The sequence below is a fragment of the Melopsittacus undulatus genome, chromosome 17, assembly GCF_012275295.1.
Source record: "Melopsittacus undulatus isolate bMelUnd1 chromosome 17, bMelUnd1.mat.Z, whole genome shotgun sequence".
NCBI lineage: Eukaryota > Metazoa > Chordata > Aves > Psittaciformes > Psittaculidae > Melopsittacus > Melopsittacus undulatus.
The window spans coordinates 3,847,265-3,875,190 of NC_047543.1; the positions used below are offsets into that span (position 1 = coordinate 3,847,265).

The following is a 27,926-nucleotide window of genomic DNA, read 5'->3' on the forward strand; positions in this document are numbered from 1 at the left end:
TCTGAAGCCCTCATTTTGCTGTAAGCACATCAGCTTTGCAAACCCTCCACGTGATGTATATGCAGGCGATTATTTTGCTTAAACCCCCAAGAAGTTTGGGGATTTTGTTCCTCCTAAAGTTTAGCTCCTGCACAAACATCAGACTTTTGTCTTTCACGGGACACTGACCACAGTCATGTAGACAGGCGAGTGCTTTGGGAGGGTATTAAGGTGCATAAACCACCTGTATTTTACAAGGAGCAAAGCACTGCACCTCTGGAATTGCTTTTGAACAATCTCATAAGGTGCCTGGTTCATACTTAAACATCTAAACCCTTTCACTGTTTCCCTTTTGGGGCCTGCTCCATGCTGTGGGCCTGTTCTTGTAGTTCAGTTTTATAGGTCAGAAGGTTTTTTTGGTGATAAAATCTAATAATTACAGTAATGCAATAATAAAAAAAAACCCAAAAAACCCTCTAAGAACTTTCTTTTTTCTTTTTTTTTAACCCAGGCTTCTTCATAACCTTTACAAAATGTATTTTTGTGGTGAGATAAAAGCATAGTTTTAAGAAGTAACCAGCGCAGAAGGAACCTTTGCCTACTTGACTTTCCCTGCAGAAGGCACAGAACAGCAGAGCCGTGGGGATGGCAGAGGTCACAAAACATGAAGCAGGCTCAGAAAACACATGGGTGTTTCATGAAGATTAAAAACAAAGCAAAGAAAACAACTCCCTCACCGTGATGCAATGCTTTGGATTTGCCTCTTCACTTCCGTGTCAGTCCCTGTGGGTGTGAGACTTGCCAGCTCTGAGGCACCCAGGGGGGCCCCAACAACTGTCTCCCGTGGTACAAGTGCTCTCAGCACCCAAAGCACAGCCTGCACCCACATCAGCATGTCCCCAAGGGGCTAAGGGTCACTCACCACAGCTGGAGGAAGCAGGAGCCCTAGGAGATGACAGCCCTTTGCCACATAAAGCACACGAGGATCAGAAGAAGCAGACAGCTAACACCACAGAGCCCAGCAGACAAGAGCACAGCCCAGTCTTGGGCTTTATCTGCTCCATCCTCTTCATGGGAGGCAGCAGGTCCCACTGAGCCCCTCCAGGTGGGTGTGTGGGCTCATGAGGAGCTCCAATGAGCTGTTCTCCATCAGAGGTGTCAGGTGGGCAGCAGTTCCCAGCTGCAGCCTGGGGAGCAGAAGGGATGAGGAAGGGTTGTTACAGGAGCACAGCAAAGGAGCCGGGGCTCTCACCAGGCCAGTCCCTGATGCCCATGTCCCATGGGGGCTGGTCAGTGTTCAAACGCTGCCCACCAGGCATTTGTTCAGGTTTGCATGTGTTTGGAGGAGTTATTTTACCCTTGAAGTTGACTCCTACTCACTGAGGTGCAGCACACCCTGCATGTACCAAGTAATGACTGTTATTGCATACACCTTGAGAATACAGAGGAGATGAAAAGCACATGGGCCCTGCAGAAGACCAGCACAGAGAACTGTGGCATAAGGAGCATCTGCAGCACAGGTGTAGAACCTCCTCCTACTTCTGCACCAACTGATTCCACCTGAGCCCCTTTGTGGTCCAGGAAGCAGCTGGTACCATTTAAGTAATCAAACTCTGTTGGCAGCAACCATCATTCCAGAAAATGCTTTTTTAGAAGAGCAAAATGCAGTAAATAAATCTTCAGGTGTGTAGGTTAAGGTGTAATCTCTGTGTAACCAACATGCTTCATTAAAGGGAGCTCAGCTGACAGGACTCTGCTCCCAGTAGTTTGTGCATGATCTAGAGCACAAACAGATCAAGGATGGAATTAAGGGAATAAAACAGGAACAAGCAACCCCATTTGTTCTGAACTGCCACTGGCTCATTTCTGTGTGTGCATACAAGGCAGTGCCTCAGTAACAACTTCCAAGTATTATTTCCCCCACAGCTTCTCCCATTCATTGGTTTTAAAGATCCTTCTAGATGTAGCCAGTGTTCAAACACAAGTCAAGGCCAGCTCAGGGGTTTCTTTGGTTTTGCAAGCCCTTTTTCAGTGTAACTGTTTGTATGTTGGGTATGTCACTAATTAATTCCATGGTTTTATTCCCCTCTGGGCTCAAGCAGGAGGGCGGCTGGTGGAAGCCCTAAATGAAACACAGGCATTCCTTAAGAGACAAGAACCAGAGCACTGTGAGTTTAAAAAAACCAAACTTGCTGGATTTTATTTAAACCATTAAAAAAAAAGACCAAAAGGATTTACAAACCATTACCACCCCTGGACCCACTATTCCCTAAAAACATTCCAGGTTATTGACCCCAATGCATCATGTGTTCTCTTAGATGTACAGGAAGCAGCTTCTGTCTGTTGTAGCAATTCAGTGGGTTATTTTCAGAAGGGCTTCAGGTTAACATGGGACAAAATGGGGTGATTTTGGTCTCTTAGTAGGAAACAAAGGAGTTCATTGGTACAGAAAAGCAAAGGCTGTTCTGATTAGAAACCTCCCCCCCCCCCCCCAGGATACATCATTTACTGCAAAAGGACAGTTACAACTTATCCCTTTGAAAGTGGATCTCCTGAAATGTTGCATGTGGAATATGAGCAAGTTTCTGTCACTACAGAAAAGCTTCTCTTGCACCAAACCCCCCCAAGAATGAGCCCATCAGCCTTACTTAGGAGTGCTCCTGAGCAGCAAAAGCTTTCTCTAAAAGCAAAGAGCTGTGTCCCTGGCTGGCCAGAACCAAAGCAGTGGGGCTGCTGTGGGGTTGGTTTTGTGAGATCAAGGACATGTTCTGGGTCGTGGTGCAGTAAGCTGATGTGTCAGGACAGAGCCAAGCTCTTCAGGAAACCCCCAGAGAGAAGGGAGGCCCATCAGCATCACATTTCAGCCACAAACAGCCAAGAGGGGCCTTTGAGAAAGGCCTCCTCACTGTTATCATGCAAGTAGAATAGTGGAAGGGCTGATTTGTAATGTAAAAACCAAAACCAGACCTGTTCTTCTAGGGGAGAAATCCCAAGCAATAGAAAGCACCTGTTTGTATTTTAACAGGTTTTCTGTCTGCTTTAAGCCACCTTGTGCCTCTAAAGGCCCCTCAACATCAGTTTGCAGATAATGTGATGCATTACTGAAGCCCAGTATCCTTTGGGAACAAGGGATACAGGCAGGGAAGATACAAAAGCTGTGTAGCACAGGTTGAAACCAAACCAGTACTTCCTTAAAGAGACACATGAAATGAGTCAATATTTATTCTTTTTTCTCACTGTCCTCAGTGCTGGGGTCTGCAGGAGGCTCCTCCACGGTTGCACTGTTGCTCTCAGAACCAGTGTTGCTGTCGCTGGTTCCCTCCTCTGCAGTGCTGTCGCCCCCTTCTTGGCCACTCTCCTTGTCATCGGGGGTGGATGTTCCTTCTTCTCCGTTCTGCTGGGTTTCTGTGCTCTCTTCTGGGTGAGGCTCTTCTGTAACAAGAGGTCAGCCATAAAGCCTTGTTACACCAGAAGCAGAATTCCAGATCCCTGGTGCCTTTTCCTTTCTGCTCACTCTGGTATGGCAACAACTTGCTGCTTTACTGACCACATTTTCTAATGTCACTGTACAGAACACAACCTGCAAACCAGGTGGTGAGAGCAGCAGGGGATAAGCACTGTCCTGTCCTCCTAATGCTGATACTAGCACAAGGAAACTCTCAGTTGCTTCTGACTAACCGGTATTTAAGGGATGAGAGGGGCTTAGAAAGCATTTTTCCCCTTGTGTACATAACTCAAAACATTAAACAGGGCGTTGTGGTATCTTACTCTCTCCTGTTTAAAAAGGAGCAATTTAAGAAGAAAGCAGATGTGTTAGGTCACAAAGATCAAGTTCTCTATTCTATTATTATGCTGAAGTCTTTCTTCCTACTAACAGCAAAAGCAGAGGGAGCATGCTCCTGGCCACACTGGGCCTCTTGTGCCTTTACCTGTCTCCATTGGAGCACTCTCCTCTTCTTTCTTCTCCTCTGCCTTGTTAGCTGCCTGTTCTTCCTCAGCTGTGATGTTGTTTTGGCTGCATTCTGCTTGCTCAGCTGCTTCCTTTTCCCTTTCCTCCTGCCTCTTGCGAGCCTGTTCCTCTGCCTGAGCAATTTCAGCAGCAATTTTTTCCATATCCACTTCCACCTTCAAACTGCATAACTGGCAATTGAAGAGAGACAAACCAGGAAAGCTTTTACTACCTCAGTTAAAACATCAGTAAAACCCAATGATGAGCTCAGCATTCCTAAATCAAGATTCTTTTGTGTTGTCAAACTTTATGATCAGTAACTAGAGAGGGAGACACATCAGTAACCAGGCAGAGAGGCAAAAGCATGTTATAAAAAAAGGGGGGAATAAACCAGCTAAGCTTGTTCTTTGAATGCAGACAAGGACAGAGAGAGTAGTGGCTTTAGGCCACCTTCCCTGAGCCAGAGCTACTCTCCCATGAGCTCAAGCCATGATGCCTGAGGGGACTTCCAAGCTGTACTGGCTGAATGTCACCACTAAAGGTCACTGATGGAGCATGAAACAGCACAAGCCCTGTGCACTTTCCAGCATGCACACACGAGGACACTGCAGTCCTCAGCTGTGTAATTACACATCACTGAATACAGAACTGTGGGGAGAGCACTTGTACAAATGGGTAACTAGCAGATTCCTCAAGGTGGAGAAAAACAAGAGTTGTACCCTTTTGAGCTCATTGTTAAAGGATTCTGTGCTTTCCAGAAACTTCCTCTTCTTTTCCTGGTGACGCTCTTCAATTTGTAGAAGCTCAGCTTCCAGTTTACGCTGGAAATGAGATAAATTGTGAGAACTTTACTATGCTGTCATCTGAAGAGCTGGACACAGCTTGCAGCTACCTATAGAAATATATACACCAGTATTTAAAAATATACCTATGTAATACATAAATGACTTTATGCTGTTGAAATGTATGAATAAACAGGTCTTTGCAGTCACTCAGGATTGGTGAGGTGTACTCTAAGTGGAAAATCCTATGTATGTAACTGAGGTGAATCTTCCAGCATAAAAACTACATGCTTTCTTTCATATTATACACCCCACAGGTATGTACCAATGGAACACATAAATTACATTCTCTAATGCAGAAAGACCACAATTCAAAGGAAAGAAGGGATACCACCTTCCTCCAGATCTGCTTTTGTTCATTAAATTCTGATGTCTCAGTTTTTTTTCACCTACATGTACACTGACTATACTGACAGAGGAGTCTTCTGGTAATGTACATTTGGAAAAGAGGCACATGCCCAGTTAAAGCAAAGTGGAACACCTCACTAGATTGCCTTGTATGGGTTTAACAATGAAAAATGTTACAATAGGGACCATTTACTGGGATAAAGAATCATTACAAACAAGATTATGAGTCATAAGCTACCCCAAAGTCACAACTCCACCAGTGCCCATTAAACAGGAGACTCCAATACGTCCAGAAGGGTTGTGTGTAATAGTGAAGAGGTGTGGAATTGATACTTAAGATATCCTAAAAAAACACACTAGAGCTTAACATGATTCTTACTAACAAAACAGCCCGCGAGGTGACGCCTCGTGTCTTGCACCTCCCAAGACAGATGAGCTATTCAAGCGTAGAGAACACTGACACCCAACAAGAAGAGTCATGCAGATGATCAAACTATCAGAGACTTGGAGTACTGCCCAACACCATTATCTTCATCAGCACTTCATTTCATTTGCCCTTACCTGATGAACCATTAAAGACTGAACCTGGCGTTTCAGAACTTGCATTCTAGCTGTGGTGACCACAGAGCGGACGTCGGGCACCACACTTTCACTCAGGATCTCACTGATGAGACGATGGTTCCTCTGGAAACGAGCTGTGGCCGTGTGCTTCATAGAAAACCCATCATCATAGTCTGAAAAAAGAGTGTTAAGTGCAACTGCTTTAATGCCACAAAACCAGGACCAAGTCTAGTTTTGGTACCACTTCTTAAAAACAAGATACAAATCTTAACACCAGTTGCTGTTGTGTCAAAAAGTTCATAATAACACATACAGAACATCAGGTCATCAGAAAAATCACCTTATGAGGACAAACTATTTACTTGACACAGCTCTAACAGCTGGGATTTGACATGCATTTCCTACAAGCCTGAAATGTGGATTCACCTAGTTAGTTACTGTGCTGCTTTCTGCATTTCCAGAGCAAGAGGGACTATTAGTACACCAAATAAACCCACACCTACACATTCCTGATCAATCGTGTTACCAGAACAGTATAAACTACAGAATACCAAGAGAAGAGTGACTCCTCTCTCAATAAGCTTTGTAGCACAGATCAGACAGACTGATTTTAAAACACCTGAGGAATGAAAACCTCAAGCAGTGATACGTTTCCTCATCACTGAAAATTCACAGTAAAGTGTTAAGAGAAATGATTTATTTTTTTAGTAAATGCAGTTCACTGAAGAACAGTTACAAAAAAAAAATCCCAAAACACTTCAAGAGAGAAAATACATGAGCACATGGGTCAAAGTGCTGGTCTCCTTGTAAGCTTCTCGTGAAGAAAAGGAATTAAAGGCAGCCCAACAGGAACTAAACTGTCTTGTTTGACATTTCTCTACAGGATTAATCACAAAGAGCTATGAATATTTCAGGTCAAGGATTTAGTTTTCTTCTCTCTGATCCAATTAAAGGAGCTTCTGATTTCTGGCAAGATGTGGCAGTTTTAATCTAGTCACAGAATTTAACATGAACTGCAGCATTATGTGATATTAAAAGTCAAACTGATTAGAATTTAAAAGTGCAGTAATTAAATAGCATCAAATACTGGTAAAGAAACAGAAGAAAGTTATGTGAGCATAACTCAAATTTAGCTGAGTATTAAAGTCAGTTAAGCACCAAGTATGAATTATCTTCCAGAAGGATGCCATGTAGAAGAGTCCAGAAGTCAAATTTATTTCACATCAAGCTTTCATAATCGAGATAATTCTCCATCTATTCAGAAAGATCTTAAGAAGAGTCCTAAGCTATGATGCAAGAAAATGTTACAAAGAAGGTAACTACTTTAATGAAAGTTTCTTTCTCCTTTATTTCAATGTGTTATGTTCAATTTTTCATTGAGGTACCCAATTAAATGAAGCAAAGAAGAGGAGAAACAGTGGGAAGGCAATAGATCTGCAAGAGACAAAAAAGTATTGAGCAAATATACAGCTGGATCCAGCCGAACTCCTTTGGCCCTGAAGTCCCCACATACCAACTACTGGAAGACTAAATGTATTCACATGAATTCTGCAGTTACCTCCCACTGGCTAAAATGCTGCTTGTCCTGTGCTTTCTTTCCAAGGTGTGCACTTACAAAGGAGAAGGAAAAAAAAAGGGTGTAACTGATTACGTTTCCCCCCAGGTTTCAACAAGCATTGGGCTGTGAACTGCAGAGCAGTCCTTGGGTGGCTGGGGCTGAGTGTTCCCACTGGGTGGGGCCTTTCCTTGCACTCAAATAAACTTTGAGAACCTTCTCATCAACTTGCCAGCAGCAAAGGTAAGTGATGTCCTCAATCTCAACTGACAGTTGTTGAACAGATTAAAGGTTCAGGTACTCTTAATCATACCAGAGCTCTGCCTATCAGAATTATGTGCTTCTGGTAATAAAACACACAATTCCATTTGAGCTGGATTAAATCAGGCATCTAAGCCTTTTATAATGCATATACTAAAGCCATTACAGGGCTTTAAGCAGACTTATTTGTTTTGAACTGTAAGTATTACTTCATCATAATTAAAGGCTGAAATAACATTTGACACCTTGGAATCAAGAAAAAGTCAGTTGTTAGCTGTATGAAATAAAACTTGATAATGAAAATCACTATTAAAGGTACTAAAATAGGAAGGAAGTCACGTTAAACACTCTAAGCTGTACACTGGTAGTTTTCTGTATCTCCATCTGTTTCTCTCTACTGCTGGTCCTGTAATGGCACTGTCTCAGTGGATGTGCACACAAACCCCTTTGTGCTTACCGTCGGGATCCTCTGCGGGCTGGATGCTCATGTAGGGCTCCCCTTTCTCCATGCGTGACTGCCTCTGGCGGCTCTCCTCTTCCAGTGCAGCCTCTGCACGACTCTTGGCATTGATGTAGGCCAGGTATGCAGGAGAGTTGTGGTAGGCCTTCATGGACTCATTGTACTCTATCTGAAACGTGACCAATAGCGTTTGATTGCACGAGGGAATGATTTCAGCCTGGACACAACTGCAACCTGTACAACTCATGTTGTAGTTGTACAGATAAAGCTATTCTGAATCATCCAGTGATATACAAATGACTGTATTCTCTGAGTCTTTTAACATCTGGAACTTCTTCCATAGTCATTCATGTTTTAGAAACACTAGCTGTGCTTCTAGGTATGCTTCAGCTTTACTACCTGAGAAGTCTTAAACAACAGCTTTGTTTTTTGAGTTAAAAAACAACTGCCTCAGAACAAGGCATTTATGATCAGATGAACTCTGACAGGATAAAAACAATTAGTGAACTTAACATACTCTCAATAAATCTCTGGAGTTCTAACTAGATCTTTGATTCTGATTTCTTCTCTTTCCTTATTGCAGTATGTCATGAACCAGTTTTCAAAATTAAGATTTTTCCATTCTTTGATCCATCCCTGCCCTGGGATGATACAGAATGCTGCAGCCAGACTACAGTAGCAGGTCTGCACCACTATTTTCACGTTCTTTGAAGTATTTTTGCCCTTTGATTTGCTTTCTTTAATCTCACTTTTAAAATGTGCCAAGTCTAGATTTTGCACAGTGATCTGAAATACTTCCAATGAAAAAATATAATCTACATATTGTTAAATGTTAAAGGTACCTAAGCATCTTGTTTTCTTTATGATTAGGACTGGAATACTTCTATCTAGGCACTGGAAAAATATGACCAGGATGGCCCCTGCCCCAAGGAGCTTACAATCTAAACACCATGACCAAGTTAAAAAATAGAATCCCTTGATTATTTGTTTGCTTCAACTAAGAGCATCCAGCTTTGAAACGCTTCTCTATAGACCTGCAATGAAAACAGCTTAGATTTGACCAGGTTACACACAGCCTCAGATGCCTACCAGGTTTAAAGACAACACAGCAGTTGGACAATTCCCTTTGTTACCTCAGGATCACAATACCAGTCTTGTCAAGGTCCTCAGCACTTACCAACATAGACACACAGGTTGCTGTCATCTCCCGTCATCAGGATCAATAAAACCAAAACAAAATCACAAGAAAAACGCTAAAAGTGGTAACATTTTAAGAAACAAAACACTGTGTCATAGCGTGGAGTGACACCAGATTATACCATGAAAACCAAACCCTACGTGACTGGAAGTCTTTCATGAACACGTTCATGACAATAGCAGTAGTTGCAGAGCACCAGTTTTGAAAGAGGATTTTGGTGTTGAGACAATCTTTTCAATACTGATGTTGTACAAGCAAATCCATTCATTAAACAGTTAAAATCGACACTCAATTATCAATACTTCATTTTGAATTAGGTCTAAAAACTGACCAGTCACAGTTGATGTACAGTTACTTAAAAAAATCTAAAAGATGTGTCAGGATATAACTTCCATTTAAGTTACATACAGGGGTCTCCTGAATGCCTCATACACCACTGCATGGGGAAGATGAATTTTTCTTCTCAGACCAGTTCCTAGAAGAAGCAGCTGTAATAAACATCCCAGATTTCTTCCATTTACCTTTTCAGCTTCATATTCATTCAAATACTCTTGCTTCTCTTCATCAGTGAGATCTCGCCACATTCCTCCAATAATCTTGCCAATTTCCCATAACTTCAAATCAGGATTGGACGCCTTCACTTGGTCCCAGACCTTAACAGAAACAGCTGGAGCTTTACTAATGATATCTAAATACTTCCAAATTACACATTTTATATTGTCATCTCAGTGTTCTTTCTGGAATCACCATGAAAAACAGGATTAAGTTAGGAATGAGTCTGGCTAAACTATCTCGATTATTTTCTGGGGCAGGAGGTCAGTAGGAAGCCATCTACTGAAACAGGCAATTGCTGAAATGGCTTTGGTTTCATGAGAATATTGCCTTTAACCCTCTTAATTCTCTTCTTAAATGCACATCGCTGCATCTTGGGGAAAAAAAAGGCTACTGAGTAAACACATCCAGCAGTGGGTTATGATAAAGAGCACTGAGCTTTTCACATCAGAATGTAACATTGCAAAATATTTTGCAGTCTTGCTGATCAATTTGAGTTCCAACAAGTTCTGACTCCACCAAGAAAGTTTCTAACTTTATAGGGAAAAAGAAAAACCAGAAAAGGAGAGCTGTCAGTGTTATTTCTTGCTGTGCCACTTGCCATTTTTTTGTTGATGGTTTTTTGCCTAAGACAGACATGCTGGTAAAGGTATTTTACCAGAAGTGGAAGGAATTCCTTCTGGCTCACCCGCTTCAGCCAGGCTGACATGCCCTCCCCATGCCCCATCAGATTTCAGACTCCACAAGAGTCTCTCTCCTACTTTCTGTCAAACAGTTCACAGAATAGCGAAGTAAACGGTGCCACAGGCTAGGTTGGTGAAGGAGAACATGCAAAGTCCACTCATTGCTACTCTTCAGTCCAGCTACAGCACTGTACCAAGCCCAGTATACCGCAAGGAATACTTCCTTTATATAAAAAAGTTCTGTCAGTAAGTCACAGGAACTTCTGCATGTGGCAGGGCGGATCCTTGTCAGCAGACAGTGGTAGTACTTAGCATTTTAGAGAAAACTTTTCCCCCCAGAAACTGGCAACTGCGTGAACAGACTACTGCTGCCTTCATTGTGAAGGGCAATGCATCTGTACTTTACAATTCCCTTAAAAGAATGTGCAGGCTGTTAGAAGTCAAAGTTTAGAAGCTGAAACTAAGATAATAGCAATTAATTGTTAGCACATACAAACACTAACTTTCATTATAAGTTGGTTGACACTGTATACCCACCTTCCGGCTGTACCTCATGTAGGGCATCAGGGGCTTGTCTGGGGGTTTGGGGGGCTTTGGAATGGTAATACCAGAGGAAGCCTATAAAAGAACCGAATAAATCCATTCGTTAACATGATCACTGGGCAGAGTCTACGCATGTTTTGGAAAACACTCATTCTTGTGCAATTAACCCAAACCAACCACACACACCCCCACTAAGAGAAGCAAACAACATCACCAAAAAGTCACCCAAGCTGGGAACAGGTACTAACTAGAGCTGGTCCTCAGAGTCATGTTTTCCCAATGTAAGTCTATCCTTTTAGCTGTAAGTTCAGAGAGCAGTAACTAGATAAACCTTCAGAAGGGCTCCATATTCTTAAACTGAAATAGGCAGCTTAGAAATTTAAATGGAAACACCAATCCCAGCAGGTCGTTTTTCTCACTTCTGATGAGCAATTTGTTCTACCTGTTTTGACAAATTTTATGTGGCTACTGTACAGGTGGAAAAAAGATAAGGAGTTTAAGATCAGAAAGAGACATATTTCATTTTAGCAACATACCTGTCTGCAAAATTTGTCAGTGATAGTTTGGAGCCAACTAAACTAAACCCCATCCAACTGAGCTGCTAAGGTGTGCATTCTCTCTATCTGAGCTGTACTTAATGGTCCAAATTAGCCTGTAATATAATCTGTACTATTATCTCCCTCTAGCTTTGCACAGTGCTCCCATTAAACAAAAAGGCAACGACCACTAACTGCTGTGGCTGGGGAAGTTGCTGCATCCTCTCTTGGCCCCTCAACCTACAAAACACCTGACAGGGTTTTCTCCTAAACAGTGCAGCAAAATGACAGTCCCTGTCAGCTGCAGCCTCTGGAAACCTCCACTCCTCGAGCACTTCCACATGCCAGGACTTGTATTACGTGAAGTGTGAGCATTCTCATAAAAATACCAAGTAGTTCCAAGACTTCTCAGGACTACAGCCATAGAGAACTGAACGTATATGGCCAAGAAAGCCCACGTTCAGTGTTCAGCTTTCCAATTTTTCCTCTTGGTATGTTTTGTTTTGCTGAATTTATGGAGCTCTATGAAACAATGCATACAAGATTGTGTATAAATAATGTGCATGAGGTATGTGCATTACCAAATGTATACACAGATACACATACAGATGGGTTGGAAAACATCAACGGAAACTGTTTAATGCTTTTAAAATTAACAGGGATTTAAAGACACCATACATATACTGATATATGCATGGCAGAGAAGGCTGTATATGCTTATGACATACAGAAACAATGGAAGTTCTCAGACGAAACCTGATTTATTCTTGTATAAGGAAAAAAGTCTCTGTTCAGACAGTGCGTGAGTCAAGTTCCAGCTTGTATGGGGAAAGTCTTTTCTGTAAACATTTTAACAAACCAGATGAACTTCACAAATGAAGTCTGAAAGAAGGTTTATATAAGAGGCATAAAAGGTGTACACTTCATTAAACACACTATGTATTTGTTCCTTGAGAAATCTTTTTATCATGTTCCAAAGTAATCAGACCTTTTGAGGTAGAAAGTTTTACATTAAAACCTTGAAGTTATGAGAATTACAGGAACTTTACAAAAATCAGGGAGTTACTCTGTTTCTGTTGTTAGTTAAGAAAATGTTACACTTCCAGTGTCTATTTTTATTTCCTAACTGCATCCAATGCTCAGGACTTGACCTGCTTTTGAAAGAAGCCATCTCTCATCACTCAACTTCATCTCACTCGGTTTGCTCTGTGAAAAATGAATGCAACATCCATTTTCCACACCCTGACAGAGAACATGAGATCTGAAAAGAATGCTATTATCATCGCCCTCTTGTTGAAAAAAGTGATTTCTGAACCTGGGATTTCATAGTTATTACCAGACTAAGAGTGGAAAGAACAACAAAGGCTTGCACCTCCTGCATGGCACAACAGTATGATGCAACTACTACCAATGATCTCCAGTTTGCACAATGTTCTTGTCTTTGACTAAACCTCAATAAAATGAGCAGTTCCCTCCCTCCAAGGATTCATACCCAGGCTACAGAACTCTTCCCTGAGCATGCAGTGGTCACTGAAGACCACAAAGTCTGTCTTTTTGGAGTCCTGCATCATACATGATTACCACATAGTTTTCTCTGCTGAGCAGAAGTCCATTTTCCTGCAAAAGGTTTCAGAGTGAGAGGGAAGGGGGTTAAGGAGGTGGAATAAGAGTCAGAAGTAATGTTTCTGGTTTTATAAAGAAGTGGCAGCAGCCAAGCCTCAGAAGGACCTAACCCTAGAGCCATTCCTGGGCAATTCCTGTTGTTTGCTGGATGATGTAATAGTTGATTCTCCTACCGTGACCCGGCTGTTGGTGCCCGGGTTCCCTCCCAGCCTGTAGTTGTTGTAGGCCAGATGGCTGTATGGATTGTATCCCACAAACCCTGGTGTGCTGGGCATTTGCTGATGGAAACAAATGAGACAAAAACACGAATGAGAAATGAGCTCAAACGAGGAAAACACAGAAATGAAAATGAACTGCAATATGGCATGCAAAAGCAACCAGAATTTAAACAAGCAAATGAGGTGTAGCAGTTGGTATCTTCTCAACACATAACTTACTCCAGTAAAGACCTATTAAGGAAACAAGATTTTTAAGCAAAAGTGTCACTACAAGTTTCTAAAGTTGGTGATTTTATTTTTGTTAAGTGTAACTCTTTTAAACAAGTATTCTGTAAATCCAGCTCATGGCTAGTAAGATTGTCCAACATAAGCCACCGAGTAATTCAGAAAGACTCCTGGATCCAAAGGGTTAAGCTCACACAGCAACACAGCACACAGTAATCACACAGAAATCCCCAGAATCCACATTTCAGGTATCAGTGACAATCCCTGTCTGCTTCTCTTCCCATCATTCTGCCTTTCCAACAAACATTATACTGCTAGTAAACAGGAGGTGAAATAAATCTCTCAAAGCACCACCTGTGCACCACTGCCAGTATCTGAACTTTCCTGGTGGTTCACAGATGCAGTTTGGGGATCTGGGATTTGCAAGCTGGAAAAGATGATAATTCAGAGATACCCCCTTCTGTTCTGCGGTAGGCTGCAGGCTGACAGAGGTGAGGAACCACAGCAATAAGATCTACAGGTCAGAGGCTACAAATAAGTCTTAACAGATGACTGAATCCAAGACAATTTAAGAATACATTTTTGTTCATTCCTGAAAGTGGATCCATTCACTCTCACCTCAGTAATGTAGAGGAAAATTTGAATTTCTTTACAATTCCTTCTTCTGAACCCAGGACACCCATCATCAACATACAGTCATGTATCAGAAGGTTCACTGTATCACCTCCTCACATAAATCTCTCTCCTGCCTTTTTCCATTATCCCGTTTCCCAATCAAATTTTGTTGCTTAAAAAAAACCCAGTGGATCTACTGTTTAATAGCAATTATGAAGTCCTGTGGCAATCACAATATCCTGTAGCATTTCATCCACGACTTGTCCCACTCTTTAGTAGCACTTTAGCTCTTATAAGCAGCACATACTGCAGTTGTGTTTTGAAGTGATTTGCTGACTGAACCCATTCTAGAGCACAGCTACAAACCTTGCACAGATCAGTTTAGGACTCCAAGAACCAGACTTTGACAAATAAACACAGAACAAAGAGAACCTATAGGGTAAACTACATTAACCTGTGAAGTTTTCAAGTGCATGTAGACACACTGTAGTTAGTTTATTTCTAAGCATATACAGAGTAAGATTATCCTTTGACAGCCTTTTATATCTATATTTATTGCCATTTTTTTAATTTCAGCCACAGCAGCTGACATTTACTCAATCCATGTGCCTGTGATCACAACACACACAGTCACTATTTAATAAGACACCATTTTACTACAGTTTTTTGTATTACCATAACAGGTTTTGAACTACACTTCTTAAATAAAACCAGATGACAACTGTAATCTCCGTCTACTTAATTCTTTATTTCTGCAAGACAGGATTTAGATGTTACAAGGGAACTACCTTGCACTACATGGAGAATTTTTACTTCAGCTATAATACTGCAGTTAAATACTGGTGCTTTGTTGACTGTAGTAACTGGAACTGGCCGTAGACAGAAGCAGCAGGGTTATTTGTCTACTCTGAGGACTTGCATTAGCAGAGCATAGACTATCACCTGAAGGCCTGCACAAAGTAAGTAATACAGAAGACATTTGCAAGATAGGTCATGCATGTCACTAGTTGAAAATTTGTTTCATATACCCTTCTAAAGTGACTAGAGAATGTACCATGTTGATAGAAACCATTTAACAGCTGTATCCATGCTACATCCCAAAGAATCACACACGGATGTGCACAGCTCTTGATGCAGGAATCCAGTTGTAAGAGCAGATGCCATCATGTTCCTTCTGACACTGGCACAGATCTATTCCGTTGTGTGCAAAATGAAAACTCTGAACAGACTACACAAATAAAGTTTTATTTATGGAAGTTTATAAAGAACGTAAGTTATATTTATACATTCTGTACTTCTCAAGTCTTTCTGAATGTGAAGTATGGCATGATAAATTTGAAGGATCACATTTCATCTAAATGCCATCCTGCAGTTTTCATTCCAGATGCAGAAATCAGGGATACTCTATTGGATAACAGCTTCCCAATTTTCTTTGGTAAAAAAAGAAAATAAATCACTATAGCATCCTCACACATTCTTCTGTATGAAAGATCTGTATTTTCTCATGCGAGTACATAATGTGAGTGCTACAGAAGAGGTGCATTTGCTTTCAAAGTCTGTCCTTAGCACTGTGTACTGGTATATCATTACCTTTTTAAACATGGACGAACACGGGCACAGTTCTGAGAATCAGCTGAAAAATGCTCTGTTAGCCCATAATCTGGGCACAGGTTGAGTGGGAAGTTCTAGAATTAAATATATCAGTTTGTTCTTAACTATTCCAGTGAACTGGTGCAACCCACTGGGAATAATTTAAGACCAACTGACTGCTTACAGAAAATTCAGTATCTGCAGGATGTAGCCTTAAAGGCAAAGCAAAATTACTCAGCTTCTCTTTGCCAAACTGCTGAAGAAATTAGATTAATTTAATTAATGCATATCATATTAATAATGAACTATGACTCGCTTGTGTTTCCAATAGAGGAAGGTGATGCAACTCCATAATTATTGCTCTGGTAAATTATTAAGGACTAGATTACCATGTCTGTGTTAATGAGAAAAATCACTATACTTACGGTTGCAGGAGCTGGGGTAGGAGGTGGGGCATAAGATGGCCTTTCTGTTAAGATATAAATGTAAGCACATTTTTTTTCCCTTGAAGAACTGAATGACTTTTAATAAGGTATCTGCTGTGGCAAACATTTTTAAGCAATTTACAAAACCAAGACAGAAATCCCCCTTTCAAAGCCTTTGCATTTTGCCACTGAAGAGCATAGAGCAAAGAATATAAGAGAAAGAAAAGAGAAAAAAGTTAAGAGCACAGAACTGCTCTATTGTCAGCCTTTTATTTAGGCAAAAGACTGAGAAATACAAAATCCATTTATAAGCACATAAATTAAAAACAGGATAAGCAGAAACGCAGTGAAAGGGGATTTAGAATAAAGTGTGAGATTTGGACTTCCTGTGCAAACATGCCAGAAAATCAGCCTCAGCAAGATTTAGGGCCCAGAGTTTGGTCAGGAATAGCTACACTTTATCTCATTCCTTTTAATGCAAGGAATAAGAATGGTCTCTCACAAATAGGTTCTGCTGAACCAGATGCTTAACTCATCAAGTTAAAGGAAGAAAAATCTGAAGACTTACTTGACATTTTGATAGGCAAATTTTCAGCCACCTGACATTATATTTGTACTTCTGAAAGACAAAAGAATACCATGCTATTAAATATTACACTGTTGCTTCCCCAAATCCTTGAAGCTTCATCACAATTACCACTGATTATAAAAAAAATCCAATTCTGAAATAAAGAAAAAAAGTTTCTAACTTTTCTTTCGAAAATGAACATACTTTCTAAAGACACTGTCCTTAAATCATAGACTCGTTTGTGTTGGAAGCTCATCCAGCTCCAACCCCATGCCATGAGCAGGGACCCCTTCCACTGGAGCAGCTGCTCCAAGCCCCTGTCCAACCTGGCCTTGAGCACTGCCAGGGATGGGGCAGCCACAGCTTCTCTGGGCACCCTGTGCCAGCGCCTCAGCACCCTCCCAAGGAAGAGCTTCTGCCTAAGAGCTCAGCTCAGTCTCCCCTCGGGCAGGTTAAAGCCATTTCACAACTAATCTGCTGTGAAATAACGCTCAGGTTTATCTTGTTTATATTAACGATATATATATTTTCCCTCAACAAATAAAAGAATCTCCCTTTATTTTTTACTGTTTCAGAAAACTGGTATTAATATATAAATGTCCAAATTAAATAGTGTCTGCTTTACACAGTACAAAACCCCAAGCACGGAGCACACCGCTGCCGCCGCACAGGCCGCGGCCTCACTGACCCTTTAGCAGCCCATCGGGGTCACGGGAAGAGCGCAGTAACAAAGCAGTGTGGGGTTTTTATCGGCCTTTATCTTCAAAGGACTCCCCAGAGATCGCACCAGCAGCCGGAATCCGGTGGGGTTTCCACACTAAAGCCATGCTCCGCTTCACGCTCGCTCAAACTCTTCGATATGGGGTCGCTCGTGAGGCTCGAGGAGCTCAAACGGGAGAAGGCCCAGAAAGGGGCCCTTCAGCCCCACCGCCTCTCCCCGTGCCGCACGCCAGGGCCGAGCCCACCTCGCTCCTGCCGCCGTAGGGAAACACCACTACAGCCCCGTGCACACCCCTGGGCCCCACCGGAGCAGCCCCCTCAGCACCAGCGACAGCCGGCGGGGACGGGACCTGTCCCCTCCAGCCCCAACCGAACCCGCTCCCCCCGACTCACCCGCTCCGGCCTCGCTCCCTTTGTTCCTCACCAGGCCGGGACGGCGGCGAGGAAAGCGCCTGCGCCCTGCGCTCCGCACTTTCGACACATCGCCACCGTCCTCTTGCAGCTCACCGCTGGGGTCTCTGTTGAAGGCGGAGGCGGCAAGGCCTTCCCCGCTCGTTCCGGACCTCCGACCGCTGGGTCGAGCCCTTCTCCGCACCGCTCCTTGCTCGGTATGGCCGGAAGCTGTCGTGGCGAATCTGCGGGACCAGAACACCGCCCCCATCCTAGCCATTACCGGGGAGGCACCTCCTCCCCGGCCGGTGCAGGCTGTCACCGGACCTCCTGAGGCGTGGAGCGGATAGCACCGCCTCCTCCCCTCCATCCCGTGATGGCGAGGGACAGGTGCGGGCAGGAAACTGCCCGTAATCACGTTCCACCCAGCGCTTTGCACAGGGAGCCGAGCCCACCTCCCACTGATCACCCCCGGCCGCTGCTTTCATGCCCATAGTGGGGAGCAGCTGTAGCTCGGCTGCCGGTGGCGAATCTGCGGCCGCGAACAAGCAGCCGGGGAGGGGCCGTTGGCACATGGTGTTTGGCGCCTTTTTCCCCCCCTGAGGGGGCGCGCGGTAGCGGCTGTGAGGGAGGGCCCCTGAGGCAGCGCGGCGGCCTCAGAGCCGCAGGGGAACCCATAGGGGAACCCCACAGGTGAACCCCACAGAGGCCGGCGAGGAGCGAGGTGAAGGGTCCAGGCAGGGCTGGGGACGCTTTGCCTTTGTGAAGGAGGCGGCGAGGGGCTGAAAATGGTGCTTTGGGAAAGGCAGCTCGAAGAAGCAAAGCCGAATGGGAGCAGGATACCGAGGTGGAAGGCCTGCGGCGGAGGGGTGTGAGGGGAGGAAGGCTGCTGGACCCCATAAATCTGTGTAGTTTGCTGGTCAATTTCAAACTAAATCAGGCCAAGCCACTCAAGCAACTGCTGGGCCACAGGGGCTGATGAATTACAGCAGGCTGGGAGCAGTGGGGTTATCCAGAACAGTTCCTGACGCTTGTGAAGGTCTCTCATGGAGTGATCAAAAAGCTTGCAAAATCCAAACTGCAGAGCACCATGTGAGGAAGGTGAAGAATTTCAGACCTCAGCATTTGGGATAGGAGGCTTTGATACAGTGAAAATCGTGAGAGTGACTGAATTAAGTATAAAAAAGTAACATTTGGCATTGAAATGCTGTCATATGACTGGTATGGCTCAAATGGCTGATTCCTTAACCCAAAAGGATGGTAAAAGATGAAGAAAAACTACCTGGAATGATACCACATTGCTGTGACTTAGGCCCATTTCTCCTTGATGCCTGCAGTTCTTTAGCCCAATTTCATTCCAATTTTAAATAAGTACATCTTTATGGACAAGTAAAGAGACAAGAGTTCTGCCCTGCTTACAGTGTGGTGGCTGTGGCCACAATGGGGATTTGTTGTCATGCAGTAGAATAATTTGTGACTTCAATGTGATAATTACAATAAGAATCAAAGAAATTCCTTATGCAGCCAACCCATCTTCAGTCGACCAGTTTCACCCGGGCAGAGTATTTGTAAAGAAAAGGTGAGAAAATACTTATTAAGAGATGAAAAATAACTGGTTTTCCACCTGGTTTTGACTGCTTCCCACACATCTCTAGCTTATTGATAACGTGGTTTTGTTGATAGTGTTAAAATACACTCCAAATTTGCACAGCTTGTTGAAACATGGTTTTCAAGTATGCTGCTGATGCTCACTTTCCATGCTAAAGGTTCTGAGTCATTCTGTGTGCTTTCAAAGCCAGCAGAGTATTCATTCCTTTGTTTTATGGTTGGGTTTTTTTGCTTTGCTGTTTGCTTGCTTTCCACATTATGATAGCAAGAGGTTTTGCCTGAGTTTTAAAACTCTGTATAACGAGTAGTTTCATGGATTTAATGGGAGTGTTTATACTGCATAATATGAATCAGGGGGCTGGAAATAGTTGGCTCTTCTCCAGCTGTTTTAATTACAACAGCTTTGTAATGAGGCCATACATTGATTGGAAAGTAGGCTGAGACAGTGAAACTCGCTTTCATGCCAGACGTCTGGAGGTATGAGATGGCAATAGCTCAGCTGCTCTGAACTGAATTGAATTGGCAGTACAGAACCAAAGAATTCTTTGACATATTATCAAGCTTCAGTGCTACATTACTTTAATTCAGCTTTAAAGTGACCTAAGATCAGGGTGAGTGTTACTGTCAATACTTTTTCCTATGCAGAGAACTTGAGATGTAGTCAGGGTTATGGGATTTACAGGAAAAGAATACTTTTGTAGCAGACACTCACTTGTTATGATAAAGATTCTTAGGGAATTTGAGTCTTTCTAATTGTAGAGAAGCGCTTAGAAAACGCTTGGTTGTAGTGCTACAGGTTTTTTTGTCTATGGCCTTTATTTTATATTTCTCTGTTAATTCTTTCCCTTTAAGGTATGCAAATTAAAACACAATATGCATGGGCAAACTCCATTTTAATACTTTTTTATTGTAGGACTATAATTTACTTTGGTAAATTTGTATCCCTGTTTAAAGTGCCTTAAAGCAATTAAAACTTAGTTTAAATTCAAGTACTGTAAAATGTACAGAGTATAAGCACAAAAAAAAGCTGCATAGTGAAAATACTAGAGCAGGCGAATACATTCAGGATGCCAATTACTCAAGTATTAATAACACCAGATCAGTATTAAAGTTAATGATAAACAGTCAGCTTCATACAGCAGATCTAGAACTGGTGAAAATACAAATACATTGTTCTTATCATTAACAAAAGATAGAAGCATAAATTATCACTGAAGGAATTTGTAGTATCAGTGTTTGTAACACATGCCATGAGTAATAAGGCAAATACTGTCTCTTTATTTAATATCTCACATGCTGTGAATCCAGCAAATCCAGTGCGTGGTCTCTCTAGATTCTAAGCCCCTTCTATCGCAGTAAGTTGGGTGAGTTGGTGACATCCATGCCTCTTCAAAATCCACATAAACAGTCATTCTGAATACAGTTTTATTTGAATTTTTGTTGGAAATTTGGTTCAAAACATTATAAAGAAATATGTCTTGAGTTTGCATTTCTGATTTTTCTATGTACAGATGCCAGATTGTCTACTGTACTTTGTATTTGCTGCTTCGTGGAGGATACTCACTGGGTATGGTAGAATTTTACTTTGAATATGTAGCCCTTATTTTGTCCATTTAATTTGAAGGAATAATACTTGTACTCTGCCATAATAGTGATTTGTTACATGTACTAGATCAAGAGCAAATCTGACATATCTGTCAGAGGAGGAATTTGTTGAAGATTCCATTCTTATAAGAAACAAAATTAATTAAATAGCATTGGGTTGTCTCCTTATATTTGAATAATTAAAGAGGAGAATTTGACTTGGTATGGCTAAGAAAGTTGTACAGATATGTGTGGACACAGAAGAGACTGGCTGATTTTCAGTGTAAATTGCTGCTTCAAAACCAGTGGAGCAATATGGCTCAAATGTTGGTGGTTTGTAACAATGCTTTTAAAAAAATGTGTATAATCATGTAATGGAAAGACATTTTAGCTCGGTTGTTGCCTTAAAAATCAATTTAAAAATACCAGCCACTTCTAAAAGAAAATTCCTTTAAGAGCATATTTTGATGTCATTTATGCTGTTAGAAAGTGTTATTTTAAAATATATTCCAAGAAGTATGACAGTTGTGATATAAATCATTACAAGGATTCATCAGTCATTCTATGTAGGCAATATTGAATAATTAAGAGAATGAAATATGTATTTCTCATTTCCAGAAAGAGAAAGCAAGTTCTCCTTTACAAAGGCAGAATATATTTAAGTATAAAGTCATAGTTTAATTTTTGCAGTATTTGGTGAAATTCTACAAAACAACAGTAATCACAGAATCATAGAATTGTTTGGGTTGGAGAGGACCTTAAGATCATCAAGTTCCACTCCCTGCCACAGGCAGGGATGCCTCACTCTAGACCATAACTCAAGGCTCCATCCAACCTGGCCTTGAACACTGCCAGGGATGGGGCAGCCTCATCTTCTCTGGGCACCCTGTGCCAGCACCTCACCACCCTCACAGGGAGGAACTTCTTCCTTATATCTAACCTGAATTTCCCCTGTTCAAGTTTAAACCCATCACTCCTTGTCCTGTCACTACAGTTCCTGATGAAGTTCCTTTCCAGCATCCTTGTAGGCTCTCTTTTAGATACTGGAAGCTGCTCTGAGGTCTCCACGCAGCTTCTCTTTTCCAGGCTGAACATCCCCAACTTTGTCAGCCTGTCTTCATATGGGAGGTGTTCCTGCCGCTGATCGTCCTTGTGGCCTCCTCTGAACTGTTGCACCCAGAGTATAAAAGTAGTAGAAGTTAGGCTTCTTGGAATCTTAACTTCCTTGCTCTTCTCCCTTTCTTTTAAAAGACTTGTATGGTTTTATTGTATTAATCAAAGTACTTAGTAAGATTTGTGGTTGTAGCAGGATAATAGGCTGTGTAAGTCCATCTATATTTCCAGAGCCTGTTGGAAATGAACTTTGGATTAATCTGCTATCAGTTAAGGTTTGATGGAAGGAATACTGCAAGATCTCCTCATTACCAGCCTGACTTCGATGTCGGGAAGAGTTTTCTTTTTAGTGTGTAAACATCCTTCATCCGTTGCTGCCAGGTGGAGATCAAAGCGCAATGAAACAGACTTTTTCCTTAAGCGAGGGTTGTCCTTAAAGAAAGAACCTTCCCATTCTTTAATGACTTCATCCACTTTTTCTGTCCTGAAACAACAGAGCAAATGTATTTATGATCCTTTAAACATTATTAATTCTCCATCTGAAACATCTCTCATGCTGAAACTGCATAATGAAGTGTCAGATTATTTTAGATGGGTACTGAGACACTGGAATGTTTGTATTTTTTTTCCACAGATTCACTCTCCAGAAAAGCCAAATAAAGGGTGAGGGTTCATTATATTCTTGGGTTTGTACTTTTAAGTAGGCATGGATACAAACCCACTGCTCCAAACACATCAGGCAGTTTGTTTCCAAGGAGAAAGTTTGGAATCCAAGCTCAAAAGCTCTGCAAGAAACCTCCGTATTATAGTGGGCAGAATTCGTGCATCTGAAAGCCTTCAAAATAGGGAGGAGAAAAATGTAGTTCAGATCCAAACCTCAGAATGCAGATCTACATTAAAATCTGCAAGTCTAAGGTGATCAAAGCTGGTGTATGAGAATGGGCTTCAGCATGGGAGTGTGCATGCTGGCGTTAATTTTTAATCTGAATTCCTGCATGTTTTTAGCAGCTGATCACAGTTAAGTGTTGGCGACACAGGACACCATAGTTAGTTTTAAATGTAACGTTAAACGCAAGTCTGCAGAAGAGCTTAAAGAGCAGCAGGGGAAAAAAAACTGATGAGGCAAACTATTAAAGTAATTTAAGGTGAATAACACATAGTAACAGCCCTTCACATGATGCTTAGGAGCCAAGTTCTATGTTCCCCATTTGGTAACTGATGAAAAGTAGGAGTTTCCAAGTATCAAGTCAGAACAGCCAAGCCTGAATTCGTGTGCATAAACATGCCCCAGAGGGACTTTGCGAACATGGTCTGGGCTCTTTTGCTTTTAGCCTTAACTAGATGAATTGTTATAGTTTCATTCTTAGCAGAAATAGAAATTACAGATTGGAAGCATCATCATGATATTGTTAATTTAGGAAGTAAATGCCAATAAAAAGAACTTTAAAATTTAATGTATTCTTAAAACATGCCATTCAATACACCTTCAAGAACAATCAATGTTCTTCTACAGCCTCTTGGCTGTATGGTGTGATACAGCAGCTACTAAGTAAAGGACAAGTCAGAGCTACTGCCGACCATTTACTTTCAATTGTTATTCTGTTAAACTCATGTTTATCTTACTGTACAGTGCCATGAGCTTCAGCGCTTCCCTTTGTAATGTTTCCATCTAGGATTGCTTGTTTTGTCAGCACTTCCACCTTCTCAGTTTCATGCTTCTTTACACCACCTGTAAAAAATCACAGATACACTGGGCAGGCGGCAGGACTTAGAGGTCTTTTTCATCCTGCTGCATTGGAAGAATATCCTGTTGTCATATCCCATCACTTGTCAGTAGTGAGTAACTTCCTTTAGGGCCATAATTCCTTAAGGGCAAAGTGTCTAAAAACTCACTTGCAGGCAGTGTAAAGGCAATTTTGCTGGTGGTGGGCTTTTTGTCATCCTTCTGCTCAGCTGTACAGCAGCGAAACCTGCAGAAAGAAAAATCATGACAGTCTCCTAATAATACTGAGTGACTTTAAACCAATGCTTGTCATAGGAATTACTGTGAAAAACGTAAAAATGTGAGAACCCCAAGAAGTTGTGTTTGAGTGATGTAATTATTTGCTGGGATTTCTCATTCTGAGTAGAGAATTAAAGAAACTGTCAGATTTTAGTTTGTTGTGTGCTAGGAAGAGTTACTTGTTAATATTGGTACTCAGTTGTGCGTATTTTCACAGTTGTAAGCATTACATTTGAAACCTACTGCCCTCCTTGGAATCTTCTTAGGCAAAAGTGTGAATGAGGTTCCTGGACTGAAACTCCATTTGCTGTGGGAAGGACTGAAAGATTCAGAATTGTGTCTCATTTTGTTAAGATTCTAGTGCTGAATGTGAAATGTGCTATTTTAAGCATTTTGCCTTTTCCCTATCGTCCTTGTTGCTTACATCTACATTGCTGCCTCTCTTGTGTCTGCCTTCTGAAACAGTGGTATGTGTACTCTGAGGAAAGGGCAGGCAGGAGGAGTTACCACCAAAGCAAAATGGCACTAGGAGGCAGATCCTGATGTGTGCCTTCACATGCTTTGAGTGATACTGAGTAGTATGAACTCCACGTGCAAATGGACATCTGTCACGTGATGAGATATGAACTTCTGTCCCAGAACTTCATGTGTGTGGACCTGCTTCATCAATGCTCTGAGGCAAACAGATCCCACAGAAGGCAGCTCATGGGCTACAGTGTACAGCAGCATGCAGTGCCTCGAGTCAGGATGCACTGAGCGCACTGTTACCTGCAGTGCACTATAGAGGTGCTCTGAGTGCCAGGAAGCGTGAAAGCAACAATGAAGCCATTTTAAAGGATTTTATAGTGTAGTTTTGTGATGATTGGTTCATGTACTTACAATTCTGCTGTTTAATTCAATGAGAAGTTCTGAAATGGGAGATCAGTTTGAGTACGTTTCCTCTCAACAAGTACCTGTTCTCTTCTTGCTCCAGCAGACTGCGATACGTTGCTATTTCTTCCTCCAGTTTCATCCTGGTGTTCAGGAGAATTTCATGTGCCTGAAGCTGTTTCTCAATACCTCTCTTCATTTCCAGGAGCTCTTTCTCCAAGCATTCAACCTCAGATTCCAAGTTCTGTAGTTGCATATGGTACTGCTGCTCTGTGGCACGCAGCGAACGTTCCAAACCCCTTTCCTGTGAAATTTAACTCTTTAAAATTTTAAGATTTATATGTGTAAAGATGCTGTATGGACTTTTCTTAGCAATCTGTGTATTTTTACATCAGTTTCTAAGAATATTCTGTAGGAAAAGGAGTAAAGCTTTCAAGATAATACTTTTACTGAGATATTTTCCAGTAAAATCTGTAATAAAATTGGATGAAAACCAGTAAATGCAGTCTGCTGTTGTACCAGCAATCCACTGCCACTGATTTTACAGAGCTTTGGTTTTACCTGTATGGTTAAAGCAATATTCATGTGAGCACTGTGTGAAACCTGGGCAGCCTGTGTGGTCTTGTAGCTTGTCTGTATTACTGAATTCAATAAATTGCTGCCATACTTTATCATGAATGAACTGATAGATGTAGCCCACACATTCAAAACTAGTTCTAAACCTGATATGAATTGGTTAGGCAAAGTGACTGGGAGCTTGAGAACCGAGTATAATGCAAATTTATGTTTGGCTGGCATGAAAACATGCAGACACATGTCTGTCAAGTGGCATGTGAACATAGAACTGCGTTGTTGCTAGTTCAGGCTCTGTGAGTAGCTGAAAGTACACCCCAGAGCTGCGTGTTTCTGTGTATGTTCTATTTCTGCAGTATAGTGGACGTGATTGTTACAGAAACTGAACTGTGATGTAGTTTACACCAAGAAAAAAGAGGTTTGTTTTAGATTGCAAGTTTCATGTTATGATGCTTACCACAGCGTGGAGAGATTCGATCTCAATCTGCATGTGGTGCCACTGCCGCCTTGCTTCACAGAGTTCTGCTCGGGCTGCCTTTAATGCTTCTGCATCTTTGTCCATTCTTTTAATTGTAGTCTCTTCTGTCTACAGCAGGTACAAAAGACAGATGATAATATTAAAAAATACATTCAAATAATGAAAATAAAATAGATACATAACAATATTTAGTTGGAAAGAACAGCTTTATAGAGCAGGAGCCCTTCGGAGTGCTTGCATGATCATGGTTTAGCCTGACCTAGTGACTGATGAGGTTTGAGATTGTCAGTTTGAGTTTTACTGCAAGTGGTGAAGATGCCATAAGCACTTGAAACAAAATATGCTCTTCTGCATATTTGACTGTTTTATGTAGGTTCTTATGATGCCATAAACTCTTTAGTTCAGGTCTTACAAGACAAGTAAAATAAGTTTATTTTACCCCCATAACATACTGATGTACTGTGTTTTTACCATGCCACTGTTTTGTTGAAGAATCTAGATTTGGCTAATCCACAAGTGAACACTGGATACTCTTTGCATACCTTTTCTTGTCTGGGTGCTGCAGAATTGATGTGACAAGGTTATATGAATACACATTGGCTTCTGTGTGCTAAACACAAATACAAACCTGGTTTAGCTGTCTAGTTTACAGCCATTGCATCGCTGTGGGGATCACCCTGACTGCAGCAGCAGCCAGGCCTGGGTTTAAAATAAACCTCCAGGATTTCTGCAATACCCAAGAAGTAAAACAAGGTGATATAATACCTATTTTTCACCCTGGATTTCTTAATGCTTTATGTCCAAAAAGTGTTTGGCTGTTTTATTTCCAAGATCAGTTGGTTTTTAGAGGTGTTTTGTATGTAAATCTGTAATAGCATTGTGTGTTCATAACATTGAATCAGTCTGCATGAAAGATCAGACTATTTGCCAGGGAGTATAACACAGTTTTACTGTGAACACTATAAAATAGCATTCCCTGAACGGGTACAGTTTGCTTTAATATAGTGCTAAAACCAGTAAGTTGCCTGTATATACATGAATTCTCCACATTGCCTTTGATTTACACGGTTCTCTTCCTTTGAGATACCTCCATGGTGCTAGAGGTTACCATTCTACAGCATATGTCATCATTTTTTAAATCACAACACTATCACTGCTGCAGGTACAGAAAACCAGCCAGATGAATTACATGGCACTCGATCAGTGTGAATTTCATACCCTGAGCAAAACCTGCATCCCTGTCTTCTAGTTCACATCTTACTGCAGTAAAAGCACAACCCTTCCCCGGCAATATGCTGCATTGAAAAGGAAATACTGTACCTCCGAGAGGCTGAGGGAGGAACTGTACAGAGCGGGGACGGCTCCTTGCTCTGGAGGATGTATGGCTGTGTGGAGGCATTACCTGGGTCCTTGCTGAGGTGATGGCCTTCATCTGATCCCCGGTGGGGAGCGAGTCCCCCTCGCCGGGAGCTGCCGGGGCAGCTCCGCTCCCCCCCACCGCTGTCCGGGCCTCCCCGCCCGTGGCGGGTCTTAAAGCGGCAGAGCCGGGCTTTTGGGGAGCGCCGGGGGGGCCGGGGGTTCGCACTCCCTTCTAAAGGCAGCTTCGAGAAAGCAAAGGTCTGTGACTTTTGCAGCGGGATTGAGAAATGATGGCCGAAATGAACATATGCAACGTCTTTATGTTGTTGTTGTACTCTAACTGGGGGGTTTTATAACCTTACAAATACGAGGTTAAGAGATACAAAGCAAAGGACAAAATTACAGCTGCGCAGCTTGAAAGTGCAGCCACAAAAGGGAAGGGAGCAGCTTCCCAGCAGTACCCCAGTGCTGGTGACAGTGCCGTTGAACTGGCCTTCA

At 42.0% G+C, this 27,926-nt stretch overlaps 2 protein-coding genes across 3 annotated transcripts; both read right to left on the reverse strand.

Annotated features, from left to right (window-relative positions):
* Positions 1-2,148: 2,148 nt before the first annotated feature.
* Positions 2,149-17,998, reverse strand: SMARCE1 (SWI/SNF related BAF chromatin remodeling complex subunit E1). Its single transcript, XM_013127951.3, has 11 exons — positions 17,845-17,998; positions 16,732-16,782; positions 16,164-16,207; positions 13,264-13,368; positions 10,926-11,006; positions 9,675-9,806; positions 7,953-8,124; positions 5,680-5,852; positions 4,648-4,749; positions 3,909-4,119; positions 2,149-3,411 (listed from the first exon to the last, which is right to left on the reverse strand). Exons 2-11 carry the CDS (start codon positions 16,736-16,738, stop codon positions 3,200-3,202), a joined length of 1,239 nt encoding a protein of 412 aa, XP_012983405.1. The 5' UTR covers positions 16,739-16,782; positions 17,845-17,998; the 3' UTR covers positions 2,149-3,199.
* A 4,164-nt stretch (positions 17,999-22,162) lies between these two features.
* Positions 22,163-27,493, reverse strand: KRT222 (keratin 222). Of its 2 annotated transcripts, none has more exons than XM_034069993.1 (6): positions 27,390-27,493; positions 26,049-26,177; positions 25,102-25,322; positions 24,040-24,116; positions 23,770-23,875; positions 22,163-22,630 (listed from the first exon to the last, which is right to left on the reverse strand). In XM_034069993.1, the coding sequence occupies exons 2-6, from the start codon at positions 26,151-26,153 to the stop codon at positions 22,417-22,419; spliced, it is 723 nt and encodes a 240-aa protein (XP_033925884.1). In that variant the 5' UTR covers positions 26,154-26,177; positions 27,390-27,493; the 3' UTR covers positions 22,163-22,416. The 2 variants fall into 2 exon arrangements, with proteins under 2 accessions (XP_033925884.1, XP_033925885.1); XM_034069994.1 differs by having other exon boundaries at positions 25,102-25,337.
* Between the last annotated feature and the right edge of the window lie 433 nt (positions 27,494-27,926).